At 35.9% G+C, this 17,516-nt stretch overlaps 1 protein-coding gene across 1 annotated transcript; it reads left to right on the top strand.

The window, feature by feature from the left end:
- The first annotated feature begins 7,022 nt into the window (after nt 1-7,022).
- LOC149844180 (uncharacterized) lies at nt 7,023-7,400 on the top strand. The gene has a single exon (XM_090001054.1). The coding sequence runs from the start codon at nt 7,023-7,025 to the stop codon at nt 7,398-7,400; it is 378 nt and encodes a 125-aa protein (XP_089857180.1).
- Nucleotides 7,401-17,516: the final 10,116 nt, after the last annotated feature.

Raw genomic sequence — 17,516 nt, 5'->3', positions numbered from 1 at the left:
ATGTAGTAGGGGTCATTTTAGGATAAAAGGTTGATTGTACCTTATTTACTATGCCAGTAAAACCCTCTTTAATGCTCAGATGAATTACACTAGTACAAAGAAGGAACTGTTAGCTGTGGTGTTTGTATTGAAAAAAAATTGATTTTATTTATTGGGCTCGAGGGTCATTGTTTACTCAAATCATGACACTATGTGGTACTTGATGAGTAAAAAGGACACCAAACCATGGCTCATACGATGGATTCTACTATTGCAAGAATTTAATCTCGAGATTTGAAATAAGAGTGGATGTCAAAATCTTGTAGCAGATCATTTATCTAGACTGACAATGGAATCATCCATTGATTAGGGATAGATAGATGACTCATTCTCGAATGAGCATATTTTGCATGTTAAGCATCTTCCCTGGTTCGCTAACATTATCAACTATTTTGTGATAAAAAAGGTCACTGCACATTAGAATAAAAATGAGAATGATCGGTTCTTAGTGCAGATGAAGCACTATTTCTGGGAGAACTCGGAGTTATTCAAGTTATGCGTTGACCAGATGATTTAGAGGTGTGTCCCAAAAGAGGAGAGCGAATCAATCTTGGCCTTTCACCACTTCCTAGCCTATGGAAGTCATTTTGCCAGTTGAAAGACTACAACCAATGTCCTCCAATCTGAATTTTGGTGGCCTACACTACATAGAGACTCGCATGAGTTTTGCAAGCGATGCTTGCAGTTCCAGCAAACAGGAAATGTTTTCAAAAGAAATATAATGCCCCTGCTTTCCATTTTGGTTGTTAAGATTTTTGACATTTGGGGCATTGATTTTATGGGTCTCTTCCCACCATCATTTAAAAATATTTATATTTTGGTGGCAGTTGATTATGTATCCAAATGGGTCGAGGTCGTAGCCACCCGGACCAACGATCATAAAAAGGTGCTTAAGTTAATTAAGAATAATATCTTTAGCAGGTTCAGAGTCTCGAGAGCGATAATTAGTAATGGAGGTAAGCATTTCAAGAATGTATAAGTTGTTTCCTTACTTAGGAAGTACTCAGTACATCATCGAATTGCTACACCATACCATCCACAAACCAGTGGCTAGGTCGAGGTCTCTAAAAGGGAGATCAAGTCGATTTTAAAAAAGACAGTCAGTCCAGACTGTAAGGACTGTTCTCAGCGCTTAGATGACGCTTTATGCGCATACAAGATTGCCTTCAAGAACCCTATTGGCATGTCTCCCTATCGGTTGGTATTTGAGAAGCTATGCCATATCCCTGTTGAGTTGGAACACATGACCTATTGGGCTATAAAGAAATTCAATTTCGACATGGTCCAAGCTGGCACAAAATGCAAGCTTCAGTTGAGAGAGCTCAAGGAGTTGCGAAATGATGCGTACGAGAGTGAAAAAATTTATAAAGCTCGAACCAAGAACTTTCATGACAAGCATATCTTGATAAAGTAGTTTAAGCCTGGACAGAAAGTTTGGCTATTTAATTCGCAACTCCAACTTTTTCTAGGGTAGCTTAAATCAAGATGGGATGGCCCGTTTATAGTTTATGAGGTATTTTCCCATAGAGCAATCAATATCTTGGATCCTAGAATGGGCAAAAGATTCAAGGTCAATGGGCAGAGGTTGAAGCCCTATATTTCAGATGTCGCAGTGAACTGGGGCATCAAGGTTATTGACCTCATTGATGTATAGAGTAGCGCACATCATTTGTATATTATGTTAGGATTATGGTGCATTTTTTTCAGCTAAGTAGTTCTTGATGCATATTTATTTATTTCTTTTTGTTCTATGAGTAGGAATGACAGATCATGTATACATTTCATTTCTTGGTTAATATTTATGAGTTACAGGTGACAAGACAACTTGAAAACTCTCAAAGAGCAACTATAGAACCACTTCGACAAGAAATCATGCATCTGCGTGTGTGTGGTGGTGGTATACTGATGAGGCATAAATCAGCATATGCGGGGTTCTATCGCATACATCAGGTGGTATCTATCCATTCCCTCGTGTTTATTTTATGCCCTAGTGTACATGCATTCAGTTGCATATAAGCATGGAGGAGTGTCATTGAGGACAATGTCATTCAAGCATGGGGTAGGGTATAGTATGCACACCCAATTTTTTTTTGTCCATATATCTGTTCTAATAATAATAATAATAATAATAAGGCTTTGAGAAAACAAGTTTAGCATTATATTAGTGAATTTTGCAAAGACATGAAATCATAGAGGATTTTTTTAACCCCACGTGATTTTTTTTTCAAAACCAATCTAGAACTAGTGATTATTTATGTAGATTTCTATGAAAAGAAAATATATATGAATGTTAAAGTTTATTTTGAATCGCATGTATGAATACACACAGTATAAGAAAAAAAGAGCAATGGATATATAAAGAAAAGAAACGAGCACACATGTAATTTGCTTTGATTTTCTTAGTTGTTCCTTCCTTAATAACTGGGTTCAGACACAAGTTGAAGTGTCTGCGCTCACGTGAATAGGATGACTAAGATGGTCAAACTTCTTGTCAATTATACACTTGTAGCCTTTTGAGTTCGAGCAATTAAGTCTGAGGGGTGTTCTATACCTGGTGCCCTAAAGCCACTTGGTTTGGGAGCCACTGACCCAAAGCTCATTACATGAACCCATTAGAAAACTTAAGAGGTATAGGCATTGCAAATAATAGGATGAAAACTATATGTAGCTATGAAAATCTAGGGCCTAATGACTCGAGTGATTGAGCTTGAGGGATACTCTGTATCCAGTGCCCTAAGGTCATCTGGCCTGGGAGTCACTGACCCAAAGTCCGCTACATGAGTCACTAAAGCTTGAAAATTAACATAGTGCTCAGAAAAGAAAAGAAAAGAACAACCTAATAAAAATGCATTGCTAAGGAAAACTTATGAAAATTTGTGCAAATAACATTTATGTGAGGATAAATGGAAAATAATATGAATATGCATGATTTTCTAAGAGAGAAACATAAATACTTGTGAATTTTAAAAAGGTAGAAAGAAAAATTTTACTGTTGTGGTGGCATGATTTGATTCTAATATGCCATGAGACTGCAATTCCATGAAATATGTGTTTAAAGTAGCTTTCTTGAACGCCCATTATTTTTTAAAAAAGATTGAATGTATACATAACAGAGATGATTATTGGCAGCATCACTGCAAACCCTCACGAGACCTCACTCGTTCACTGAGGTAATTGATCATGCATAATTTTTATGCACAATTTCATATATTTTCATGCATGATCATGTGTGATAATTGCTTAAAAATGCTTGTTTGCGAATGTTTTCATGGTTTTTATCAAAAAAATGTAATTTAAGTAAACTAAGCCTTTTTGGAGTAATTTGGGGACAATAATTAAGTTTTTAGAATTTACTTTTTAAAAGAGAGTCTTTTTTGGAAATATTAAAAATTTATTAGACTCTTTTTGAAAAAGATCTAAAAAACCTAATTAGACTAGTATAAAAGGAATTTTTTGGGAGAAAACATTTTTTTCTTTGTAGCCTACACCCCTCTTGCTCTCTCCTTTATGCCTCCCCTTCTTCCTTTCTCCCCCTTGTTCGATCGACTGGTTGTCGACCTACTTCTTCTTGCTTCTTATGCTTTTCACTAATTCTTCTAAACCTCGTCATCGTCGATTTTTCTCATCCTCTCTGTCGGAGAGAGAGCAGAGTTCGTTTGGTTGCAGCGGGAAAGACCATCTTCTTCTTCTCAACCCTTCCGTCGGAGGTAAGCCGTAGGTAAACCTCTTCTTCCCCATCTCCATAGTGTTTAAGATCATGGCATGCATCATAGTTAGTTTTATTATCCTCATCACATATTGCATGATTTGAACTTGTTTTATTTTCAGCATATTGCATCGTAGATACTCTAGTTAATCTTAATCTTTTATAGAAGTAGTTGCATAGTTAAATTAGTTTCTTTTAGTATAAATTTTTGTTGCCCGCAGCCAAACGAAAGCATGATTTCTTCCATCAAACAAATTGTTGTGATCGTGGATTTCATAGCTTATTGTCGGCAGTTCTAATAGAGCATCACCCACGAAGACATGATTTCAAAACCAACATGGCCGTGAAATCACGTCGGAAGCCAAGACAATAGAGCTGCGTGATTTGTTGGTCACGCATCCCTCTTTTACAACAAAGTTTTATTCTTTTTTATTCTTGGCACAATTGTTTTGTTGCAGATCTGAAAAGTCAAATCAACCTCCCTACATCACAGGTTGTGGGATGCACAATTACCAGCCATTGTTCTATTTTTTTAGCATATCACACATTAGTCAAAAAAATAGCATTAGACGTTGTTTACATTGGGCAATCAATGTCAAACACGCAAACATCGTGATTGACATTGATTCTTGTTAGTTAGTTTCAAGTTCTGTTTAGTCTAGGTTATAATAGGGAATTTTAATTAATTAGTTGGGATAGATCTTTATCTAGTTTATAGTTTAATTTTACTGCAACTGGTTTAGTAGTTTAGATATTAATCAGTGAGTGCATGGTAGATTAACTAGCGTGTTCTATAGATTTTTTTTATTTCACGTATTTCTTGTTTTAAGATCAATTAGTTGTTTTCATTGCAAGATAGTTAGATTAAGACTTTATGTTAATTAATGATTGTTCTTGTTTATTCATAATTAACTTAGTTGAGTTATAATTACATAGATTTCATTAGTTTGTAGAAAGTAGTTAATGTCATGCTTAATGTTTTCTTGAACTAGAATTAACACTTTGTGTATTTTTATTGCATATTCAATTAGATTTAATTAAGTGTTAATTTAGCTAATTTAGATCCACAATTTAGTCTGTTTCAAGAATTAGTTAGTCGTAGTTTGTTACATTGGTTAGTTTCTTTCTTGTTAGATAGGTAGTTTTACTATTTTGTCTTGTAGTGGTTTGTTATTTCATGTTAGTTTACTTTATATGTTTGTGATTTTTGTTCATACTTACCTTCAATTTTTGTTTAGTTTTTCTTCCCGTTTTCATGTTTTGTCTTTTTATTCTTATAAAAAAGCATTCAGACATGCCGTGAGCCCTCAAACAAGCCCTCAAAGAGCTCTCCGAGGTCCTGAAAAGGTCTCCTCAAAAGGCTCTTCAGGCCCCTCAAAGACCCTCAGAATACCATAGTATAAACAAAATGCAAAGCGAGGATGAGCAACTCAAGCACTGAAGACCCTTTTCTTTTCTTTTTATCTTAGGCTTTTATTTTATTTTATTTGATTCAATTCAATTTGGGTTTGTAATAAGACACTTATTGTTTTTATTTGTTTAAGCCCTCCACAGAGGGTCGTACTCTCATTTATTTAATTAATTATTTTTATTTTCAAGACAATAAAGAGTACTTTAGCTTTTCTGTGGAATACAAAGTATTTTTCTCGTTCTCTAAGATCAACCCAGACTCCACCACTCGTGCGAGCTGATTTTTATGATATGATTTATGATTTACACAAACATTTTTATTGAAAATATTATTTTAAAATGCTTCATAAAAAAAGTTGCATTAAATTTTTGGCGTTGTTGCCAGAGAACGATGATTAAAATATGAGTATTCACTTTATTGTCATTGTGTGTTCTCGTTTACTTAGGTTGCTAGTTTTCTTTATGTTTTTTATTTAAGATTGCTAGTTTCTTTTAGTACTTAGGATTTAGACCCACGTGTTTGCAAACCCTAGATACCAACTTACCTTTCTTGCATGACCCACCTATTAGGCTTTCCCTAGGAGGTGACTACGCACGATTGGTATCATGCTCTTAGTTTATTTTCGAAAGATATCTGTTGGGTGCAAGTGTGTGGTGCTGTGTTTACTGCTTTTTATTTTTATTTTTCTTTACCTGCTTTGTGGTTTGGTCGCTCTGCACGTTAGATAGGTAGAAAGCCTTTTCTTTAGGACGGTTGTTGCACAAGTCTACCCTCAAGTGCATGAAAGGGTGACGCTCGCTTGACCCCAAGTCTCTTATTAGGAGAGTCCGTCGATCCGGCCCCATGGCTGAGGAACAACAGATGACCCATCCTCTGAGAGAGTATTTCATACCTAATGAATATACTCACGCCTCCTACATCGCTAGACCTGGTGTAGGAGCCAATCATTTTGAGATTAAGGTCAGTGCCATTCAAATGCTACTATCCTTTTATAACTTGAGCAACGAAAACCCCTACTGTCATCTCCATGAATTTCTTGAGATCTGCTCTATAGTGTGGATCAATAATTTCAGGGATGATGCATTAAGGTTAACATTGTTTCCTTTCTCCCTCAAAGACAAAGTCAAGCACTGGTTGAAGGCTCTAAATACAATTCAGATTATCACTTGGGAACACATGCAAAGAGAGTTCCTCAAGAAATACTTTTTGATTGGTAAGACAAACTAATATCGAAAAGTCATCACCAGTTTTTCACAGATTGAGAGAGAACAGTTTCATGAGACGTGGGAGAGAATAAAAGATCTTCTCTGAAAGTATCCCCACCACCAGGTGCCCCATTGGCAATTGGTGTAGTACTTTTATGATGGCCTGACTGAGAAAGACAGACAGATGGTTGATTCTTCGTGTAAGGGTGTTACGACCCTTCGGAGTGAGAAGAAACTCCACTCTATTTAGGAGAAGACCGAAGAGCCCAATGATAGACCTATTGACCAGTTGATCTCCTCCACTAGGTCCAAGGAAAGCAGGCAGGGCCCAAGGTCTGTGCCTTCTCTTTCGTATATTTTTAGAGCCTCATTTCTTCAGGCCTTAGCAAAACTGAACGGTTTTAGCAAGTAGGGGGCTAGAATGCACGAAATGCTTGACATATTCAAGCATGTTCACATAAACCTCTCCCTGCTTGACGCCATCCAATAAGAGCCCGCTTATGCAAAGTTTCTCAAAGAACTTTGCACCCAGAAAAGAAAATCAAAATCGTTGCCCAAGAAGATCTTCCTGACTCAGCAGGTGAGCTCAGTATTTCGACACCAAGCTTTACCTAAATTGAAAGATCCTAGGGCATCGATCATCTCTTGTGTTATAGGGAACATGACCATCGAGTGTGTATTGCTCAATCTTGGGGAAAATGTGAATATATTGCCAGGTTCCCTTTATGATACTTTTGGGATTGAGGATTTGAAGCCCACGATGACGGTCTTGCAGTTGGCTGACAGGTCTACCAAGTGCCCTCGCAGAATCTTGGAAGATGTGGTAGTCAAGATCGAGGACTTTTATTTTCCTATTGATTTTCTCGTTCTGGACATGGAAGGCACTGATGTCACTCGCCAGACCCCCATCATTTTGGGAAGACCACTCTTGTCCACTGTTTACGCTCGTATTGATTGTCATACTGGGGAGATGGATGTTTCTTTTGGCAACAAGCATTTAAGCATAAATATCTTTGATGTTGCCATGAGAGCGACATGAAATGATGAATGCTTCTAAGTGACGGGCGTTCAACGGAAGTAATTCGATCCGCAGTTGGATGATTGTATAGGTAGATATTCGGTTTATGGCTCACCATATTATGAGAATAGTGTTCACGTGGAGACTAAGCTCACTCTTAGCATGCCAGAGAGCTATTACATGGTTTAGAGGGATAAAGTTGAAGAAAATATTATGGGCAGGGTCATAGATGAAACCATTTTCCTCAGACCTCTCGATTGAGCATGACTTCATGTCTATTGATCTCATGGACGATGAAGGATCGCTAGAGATCCGTTTGGCTGAAGATGTAAAATTTAGCGATTTATGGGAGACAACCCATATTAGTGTCGTAATTTTAGTAGTTTTGTTATTTTTATGTCATTTTCTTTGTTCATGAGCATGAATGTTAGATCATGTATGCATTGCATTTTATGCATTTTATGCATTTTTTTTATGAATTATATTCATTGAGATAGGTGGAATCTCTATACAGCCAGTACAATGCAACATCAAGTAAGATTCTACAGTGTGGATCAGGTGACTTCTGTTACTTTCCTCCTATATTTTCTGTTTCTCATGTGCATTCATATAGTTTCATGCAAGCATGGGAGAGTGCCACTAAGGACAGTGTCATTCAAGCATGGGGGAGGGTGTAGTTTTCACACCCAATTTTTTTTGTTTATGTGCATATTGATGAAAACTCATAAAAATTGGGTTTTTAACGAATGAGTTTGACCTTATAGAAATGCTTTACATAATCTAACATTTTTAGAGAATTTTTAAGCCAAAAAAAAAATTCTGACACTTATTTAGAAAAATATGGTTATTTATATGGATTTCAAAGAAATGATGATAGATGCATGTTAGAGTTTGTTTTGAATCATAAGTATGGATATGCATAGTTTATTTTTGAAAACTAAGAAAATGAACAACATTGAAAATAAAAGTGAAAAAGTGAAAAAGAGCATACATTTAGTTGTTTAATGTCTTTGTGTTCTCTAGTAGTTGGGCTCATATACAAGTTGAACTGTTTGATTCCCATGTCAAAAAGGATAGCGAAGGAAGTCACTTCTCTATCTAAGTTGATATTTGTGGCCTATTTGATTTGAGCGAGTAGAGCCTAAGGGGTGTTTACACATGGTGCGCTAAAGTCATCTGGTTTGAGAGCTATCAGCCCGAAAGCCCGTTACATAAACTTTATAGACAGCCTAATAGATATTGACATTGCACATGACAAGAAGTAAGCTATACATAAACTATGAAAATGGAAGGTCTAGTGACTCGAGCAATTAAGTTTGAGGTATACTCTATATCTGGTGCCCTAAGGTCATCTGGTCTGGGAGTCACTGACCCAAAGATCGTTACATGGGTCACAAAAACTGGAAATTTAAAATAATGCCCAATAAAAAGAAAGAAAAAGTGTGAAAAAATTAAAAAACTAAAAAAAAGAGCATAAAAGAAAAAGTTCACTGCTTAGAAATAAATATTGAGAAAATCTGTGCAGAAAATATATGAGTGAGGATAAGTAAATAATAACATGTATATATTTAATTTTCTGAGAATAAAGCATAAATGATTGTGATATTTAAAAAAGTCAATGAAAGAGTTTTACTCTATGGTGGCCTATAAAAGACTCTAATTATGTTTTGAAAGTGTAATGGCATAAACTATTTGTGAAAACCAACTCCTCAATTGTCAAATGCTTTTTGAAGTTGAATTTTTATGCATACATGACATAGATGTTTGTGGGTAGCATTACTGCAAACCCTCACGAGACCTTACTCATCCACTGGGGTAACCTAGGGGTTTAAAGGGTTTGTTGAATATGCTAAATGCAATCATGAATCCTATGAAAGTGAGTTCGGTTTTTTTTTTTTAGTTTGTTTTTGTTGTCGTTAGGCCAGTTTGCTCGAGGACTAGCAAATAATAAGCATGAGAGAATTTTATCATGCATGATTTTTATGCATAATTTCATACATTTTCATGCATGATCATGTGCGATAATTGCTTTAAAATGTGTGAACACCCCAAAATTTTCAAAATCTTTTAAATATTCCCCTTTTGCCCCTAAATTCATTTTTTTGAGTAAATAAGTCATTTTAAATCTAAATTCTGGTTCATTTCTCGAGTTTTATTGAAACTAAATTCATTTTATATGTTTAAATTGATTTTGGATCTGGATCCATTGCCCAGATCCAAATCTGAATCTCCTTGTTCAAATTTTAAATTAAAATTATAGAAAATGCCAAAAATAGCCTTTAAATAACTCGGATAGTCCATTCGACATCCGTTTGTATCCATCACATTGACTTTCTCGATTCGAGTGTCAAAACTCGAACATTTTCTCAAAACCTGGGTCAAAAACCTTTTTCTGAAGAAATTTCCCCGAAATGGTTCGAAATTCTCAGAAAAATGCTTTTGTAAATATTTCTCAGAAAAATACAAAAAAATTAGTGTCTAATCTTTGTTTTCTCGTAAAATCTTAGATTTTCATTCCAAAAATACAAAAAAAAATGGAAAATGCAAAATAGAAAAGAAACAAAAAAAAAATTGGAAAAAAACCTCTTTTTGAAAACCATCATTTTGCAAAACAATCTCTTTTAAAAAACACCTTTTGGAAAAAATCGAGTTTCATGAAAATACCTTTTTTAGCAAAAATATATTAAAATCCTCCTCTTTGTAAAGTCCCGAAAATAAGAGGACCCCCTATGAAAATCTATCCCTTTAGGGTTTTTACAAAATTCCTTCGTAAGAGAGAGGGTTAGGGCGCCTCTCTCACCGAAACCCTTTCTTCTTCTCCACCTCTCCCAAACCCTCCATCACCGATCATCCATGAGCTTGTCCATAGCCGCCGCCCATCACCAACCGCTTACTTCTTTTTCCCCTCATTCGTCAATCTCTAACAGCTTACAGGTTCTCGGTTCTTCTTCCCTACCCTATAAGAGAAAGCAAGGGAGAGGCAGAAAGGGGGGGGGGGGGGGGGGAAGGGATCCCAGGAACGCCATCATCAATTACGTCCCTTTGTTAGCAGCACCCGTTTTTCCTCCCCCTGGTGTATTTTCCTTCAGCAAATCAAAGATTGATCTCTCATTCGCCGAGTTACAAGGGCTTCCCCCCCTCTAAGTCTCCTCCTGGTCTTTCTAAAATGGAGAGTTCCCACCGTAGGCCAAAGGGAAGGTTCATCCCATCCTTCAGAATTTCTGCAGAGCCACGGTGAAACCCCCTCCTTTTCTTTGTTTTCCTTTTTTTTTTGTGTTATCCCTCTGGCTTTTCCTCTTAATTTTCAAATCTGGCCCCCCCATTGATGCACTTCCGGAGGCGTTGAGTTGCTTGTGCAACATCAACCAGCCCATGTGCAATAGCAACAAAACATGGATTCTGACATTTCCCTTTTACACTAATTAATTTTCTTTTATTTCATTTTTTTTCTTTCTTTTCTCTGTTTTGTAATCTACTTGTTCTTATTTTTTTATGCCATCAGATTCAATAACCATACACGATTCATCTGAATCTCAGTTTGGTCTTTTTGCTGATTCTCAATATCGTTTCTGTTTTTGATGTTCCTATAAAATTTCAAGTGTTTGTTTAGGTTATTATCTTCGTTTTGAGAATTTGGTTCTCCATTTTCGATTGACCCTTTGAGGTTTTGCTAACCTGATAATTCCCTGACTTCTTATTACCATTTATGACTATGCCTTGATACGAGTGCGTGTACTTCATCTTCTGGCATCATTAAGTATTTTTCATGGTCTTGTGTTTAAAGAGATCATCGATCTCACTTTGGTACATCCTTTTCTCTTGCTGTGCTTGTCTTACTATCACTTTCTATGAATCGATCTTTATATGCCTCCATTTCCTTCAATGTTAGTTTGAGAATATGCCTATCTTTTGTGTTAATGGCTTGCTTGTTGGTTTATTAATGGGTTTTCACTGTTTGATGAAGTTATTTCCAATATTCTGGTTCTTGGATCATGGTGATGGGTATCGGTTAGGGGTGCAGCCATCATATAATGGTGCTTCATGTGCTTGGAAGTGTTGCAGGGACAGAATTATAGCAGACCATGATAGTCTCTTCATCGTCATACATATTTGTTGCCTCCAGGACGCATGAAAGTTGAGGTTTGGAGCAGGTTTGTTTTAGTGATAAACTATTTAATATTAGAAATTTCAATGCTAAACATAGCAACAATATATTGATATGGATCGTTCAATTCCAGTATGATCCCAGGTAACATTTGCTTTGTCATTTTGATTATAGAAACTGTTTGGGTAGGGCCCTGCTTACAATTTGCTCTTTTACATGATTACCAGTCATTTTTTTTTGGAGTGTCCTGGCACCTACTTTTGTCAAGCAGCAGAGAAAGAATGCATGGGAGAAATGATGTTCCTGTCTGCAAGCCTGTATTTCATACCACAACATGCCCAATGATCATGATCGTGAGATTTGGGCAAATGTTATACGAGCTCTCACCAACTGTGACCCCAATGACGGCTTCATTTCTTACAATCACCCTCAACACTCACATTTCCCCTTCACACCCTCATGGTTATAACGTCGGATGTAGTGTTTGTCTCAAAATCAATGCCTAAATATGGACATTTATACAGGAATGAATCAGTTCCTTGACATTCAAACTTGGCTCTTGGCTTCTTCCTTTTGCTGCTTTCGATGTCGTTCTGCAGGTAAATCATTGGACAAAGTTCTTCATTCCTGACTGAAGCTTGAACTCGGTGCAAATCACGTTGGAGTCAGCTCGGACAGCGGAAGTTAACTGAGGTACTCAGCAGGGGTTTATGGCACAACCACTCCATAAAATCCACGTTGTATCCACCTGAAATGCTCTAGCTCAGTTGGTCCAAAGAATACCTGGCAATACATCTGCTGTTGTGCAGCAGATTCAAGGTGTACATCATTTGGTAGCAAGCATTTTTAAGAATCTGGCGTTTCTTTACAACCGTTCCAGCGATGCAAGTGATCTCATCAAATCATGAAATGGCAGATTGAACTTGACTGTGGTTCTGCAGAAAATTTTAAGGCGAAAGGTTGGATGTTATTCGAAAATGTTCTCAGATCATAATCGTGAAATGAACGATGTAAAGTCCACATGATCTAGATGCCTTTGCAGATGCAATTTTTGGCGTTTCCAGTTCAAGTCAAGCAGAGTGGCATTGTTGATGGCATGGGATCCCATGAATGTGCCATCTCTTTTTGCATCAACATAGCTGAATTGTCTCACTGTATATAGAAAGATTTGGTATATAATAGGATGCCATACCATCATATACAGATATATTTGTTTGCTATATACATGTCAAATATTTGGTATCTAATAGGATGCCATATCATCATATACAGATGCATTTTTTTTGCTATATATATGTCGGTTGTTCTATGATGATGCATTAATTCTTTCTGAATCTAGAAATGAAGAATTCTCTTACTAGTTTAAAAAAAAAAACAAAAAACAAAAAAAACTTCTGAGTGGAACAAACTTCTCGAAACAATGTGCCTATATCAGAGGTGTTCTGGCTTCCGACGCCAGCACTTCGACTTGGTTTGTTATTAAGGTAATATTTGGTCATTCGCTGCGTACATTTGCTGCTATATTGTTTCTAGCATGAACCTCAGTTTTGCGTATTCCAATGTCTAACAAATTCCAATATCCAGAAACTGAGGCAGTTGGAGGAAGAAGCATGTAGACTTGCTGGAGTGAATTTTTCGCTTCACAATGCTGCAGATGTTGCTAATATTCTATATAGACACTTGAAGTTGCCCATATCAGAGAGATGCAATAAAACTAAACTGCATCCAAGTATAAATAAGCATTCTTTTGAACCTCTGAGGTATCATATTTTTCCTGTGATGTTCTTTTTTTTTTCTTCTTTTAGTTATAGGTATTTGATGTATAATTCTTACAACTTGTAGCATGATCCCTACCAATACCATATTAGCTTTTCCATTTCATATTAAAAATTAGGTCCTATCATCTCCTGGTTCTGCTGTTTAAAAGTTGAGAAGTGTAACATAGTGTATTGTTCTTGTCAGTGCTACCTTTATAAGGGTATTCTTGTCCTTTTAGCAAGGTTGTTGTGGAGTGTGTTATTTTCGTCCAGTTTTCTTTTGCTTGTTAGAAAAGGAGGCCAACCCCTTATATTGCTGTAATCTTTTGCATTTTAGTTGAATGAAGTTTCCTCAAGAGTTCCTCTCTATGCTTCTTCTCTTCTTTTATGACATGGTGTCAGAGCCATATCTAAATAAAAAAAGTGGGTTGAGTTTGAGCAGCGGAAGGGGAGGAGACTCCATCCTTCGTCATCTGCAGCTCACCTTGGAAGTCGTGCCAGAGTAGTTGATGTCAGCAAGCACCTTGTGTGATTGGGGGCTTCTTTTTTTTTACTGAGATAGGGATTTGGCAGCAGCCATTTTTAGGAGTTCAACAAATCAAGAATCTTGATTTTTGGTCTTGCATTGTGATGTGGATTTTCTTTTATTTTCTGAAATTAGGTGTCATATGACCAGATTTGCATAAACTGCAAATTCTGATCAGTTTAAGGGTTTTTTGATGACCCATGTTGGATGTACCTTGGTCATTTTTTTTAGTATGCATTCTTCTGATAATGGTCTGGAGGCGAATAGGGTGGATTTGGTGAATTTTACTGAAATCTTGAAGGTGATATTAAAGGTGGTAACCAGTTTTCGTGCTTGCAAGCTGAATTGGGTCATCATGGGGTCTTGTAGTTGTTGTATGTCATTATACTTCATAGTTTATGGTAACATGCATTTGTCAGCTCCTCTTGACTGCAGTTTATGAACTGTGTGAAGTGTTTGGCAAAATCTTGTGTAGTATTAATGTTGACAAATTGGTTTCCTATGTCCTCCTGTATACTATCCATGTATAACCATTTGCTCTATAAGTTCCCAGCCGATACAGTGACCATTTGATGGAAACAGTCTTATTGTCAAGGAAGAAGTTCATTGGGTCATTGCTGTCAGAAAAAGGGGAATTGCTGAACCGATTTCACAAGAAATTCGATCCTTGGATGTAAACTGATTCTCGATCGGAGTTCCTGATTTGTCAAACATCCGAGATACTGGTCGGCACAGAATCCTCCTGAATTGCTGAACCACAGAATTTAATCTGTTATGTCAAACTCTGATCACGGTCGGAATAAGACTGCTAGGCAAACATTCAGTGGCTGAACAAGCAAATGCATAGCATATCCCCTCTTCTCTGCATTTCTGTAATTCTGGTTTTTATTGGAATTAATCAAGATACATCAGGTAAAGCTCTTAAAACCCTCTGATGATTCTATTGATAGCCTTCAACGATATATACTATAGGGGTTGATTTGTTTTTTTGTGATATAAGAATATAGGTAGCATAAATACATTGTGTGGTACCTTGCCTGAATATACCTTCTGATTTTAACAATAAGGCACCTCCTATACATATCAGTTCTTATATATTCTTTATATCTTACTTTATGCCAAAATTTGTCTTGCAGGGGTATATGAGAAATGTTGACTCTATCCTCTAAATCAGCGCTTCATTTTCAAGTGTCTATTGTAATAGCTAGATTAGTGATGAGAATTTACATTTCCTGTCTTAGGTCGAATGAATGAACATTATAAATTCACCAATTGCCTGTTTTCATGCATTATTTCATTTATTTCTCAAATTCTCACAAATGGTGAAACATGAATGGCACGTGCACCATTTCATAAGAGGTAATTGATCCTAAGTCGATGATCCGCATCAATGACCATAGTCAGGGTGTGGACAAAACTTAGGAATTTTATCTTTTACGAAATAACATTGGTTCCACACTGGATCCCTTTTTCAAAATTCATCATATTTCCTTAAACATTTTCTCCTTTTATTAGAATTTAACTTAAAATTGACTCAAAATATATACCAATGGCCATAGTCAGGGTATATTGAGAGTTAATTTCATTTTAAATTCTATAAAAGCACCAAATATATTTCATTCTTCGCCTGAATTTAAATATAGATTATTATATAATACATTTAATGACCATAGTCAAGGATGTATTATATTTTCAATCTTATTTTAATTCATCTAAAGAATGGAATAGCTTTTCAAAATCCAATTTCAAATTCTTTAAATTTATTCATCACTTAGGATAGAACTGCATCATATTTTCAAAATTCCTTTTTCAAAAAAAAAAACTCCAAGTGATGTAAATATCTTCCTCAATATATTCTTATAAAATCCAATTCATCATTTCATTTTCAAATTCAATTTCATTTTCAATCTCAAAGTTCAATTTAACTTTGAGATTTCAAAGTCATTTTTGTATTCAAATTCAAATCGGATTTCAAAGTTCAATTTGACTTTGAAATTCCAACTTCAATTTATATTCAAAACTCTAATCAAAACTCCAAATTCAATTTTAACCTTGAGACTCTTGATTCATCTTCTAAATTCCAAATTCAAATACTCCAAATCAAATCCAAAGTTCAATTTAACTTTGAGATTCCCTTCAAAATTCAAGGTCTAATTTGACTTTGAAATTCATTTGTATATTCAAGATTCAAATTCTAAAATTCATTTCCCAAGTTCAATTCAAACTTGGAAGTTCTTAATTTCCTGAATTTAACAACTCCAAATCCATTTTTGGATCCAGGATTCAACGCCCATATTGGATCTCAGACTTCAGATCCAATTCCCCTTTAGGATTCAGAATCCAATTTCACTTTTGGATCTCAGACTTCAGATCCAATTTCCTTATAGGATCCAGAATCCAATTTCACCTTGGATCTCAGGCTTCAGATTCAAATCCATCTAAGGATCCAAAGTCCAACTCTACATTGGATCTCAGACTTCATATCCAAATCCATCTTAGGATCCAGAATCCAATTTCACATTGGATCTCAGACTTCAGATCCAATCCCATCTTAGGATCCAGAACTCAATCCCACATCGGATCTCAGATTTCCGATCCAATTCAATTTTAGGATCCAGAACCTAAGTCCATCTTGGATTCCAAATCTCGGATCCCATTCTGTTTAGGATCCGGAATCCAATTCCAATTCTAGATTTCAATTCCATTTTTCGGATCTAATCTGAATCTTTTAAATCCATTTCTATTCTTAAATATCATTTGATTTTCTCAATCCATTCTAAATTTCAAACTTCAAAATCTAAATTCAATTCCATCTCAAGTATTCATTTCCTTTCCTAAATTCAAAGTTCAAATTCAAAGTCCATTTCTGACTTTGAAACTTCATTTCCTTTCATTTTAAAGCTTCAAGTCATTCCTTCTCATTTATTCTTCCAAACTCTGATTTACTTCAAAGACTTAGAACTTCTCTGATCTATCTCGAGTTCTAAGTTAGATTCAACTCATTTCTCCACTCCTTTACCAAATTTCATCTCAAAATACTTGGAAATTTCTAAAATCAAATTTTCAAAAGAGCATACATCCTTACATTGCACAAGCATGATTCTTTGTGTATTTAGAGTTAGGATAAATTCTTAGATTATATTTAGGCAAAGCAAAAAGGCATAGATTCGATCCTTGGTTCGATTACCCCTGGTAAAGGCGCCAGGAACGGTCGAACCTCGTACCGACGAGCGAATCCCGTCTCTCCATTTTCCCGCAATATTTTCAAAAACGGAGGCGAGTTAAATTTCTAAATGTTTTCAAATTAAGGTCAAGTGAGACCGCGCAAAATAGTTCCTCTTCTCTCTTTCTCTTTCTCTTTCTTTTCTCTTCTCTCTTTCACTTTTCTTTCTTTTATTCTTCTCCCTTCAAAAAGGAGGAAAATAGAGGTTAGAAAGGGAAAAGAGAAGGAAGAGAGAGAAACCACAAGAGAATAGGAAAAATTTTGCGATGATCACAAAATGCTTATTTGCAAAGGTTTTCATGGTTTTTATCAAAAATTATAATTTGAGTAAACTAAGCCTTTGGGGAGTAATTTGGGGAGAATAATTAACTTTTTAGAAATTACTTTTTCAAAGAGAGGCCTTTTTTAAAATATTGAAAATTTATTGGACTCTTTTTGAAAAAAGATCTAAAAAACCAAATTAGACTAGTATAAAAAGATTTTTTTGGAGAAAGAGAGCGTTTTTCTCTTTTTAGCTTGTGCCCCT

Source organism: Nuphar pumila, chromosome 3 (genome assembly GCF_984573655.1).
Source record: "Nuphar pumila chromosome 3, dmNupPumi1.hap1.1, whole genome shotgun sequence".
Lineage (NCBI taxonomy): Eukaryota > Viridiplantae > Streptophyta > Magnoliopsida > Nymphaeales > Nymphaeaceae > Nuphar > Nuphar pumila.
The sequence above is the reverse complement of the archived record's forward strand: the minus strand, read 5'-3'. Positions and strand labels throughout refer to the sequence as shown.

What these genes read in the sequence shown, in the direction of transcription:
- LOC149844180 (XM_090001054.1), top strand. Translation starts at nt 7,023, where the DNA reads ATGACCATCGAGTGTGTATTGCTCAATCTTGGGGAAAATGTGAATATA.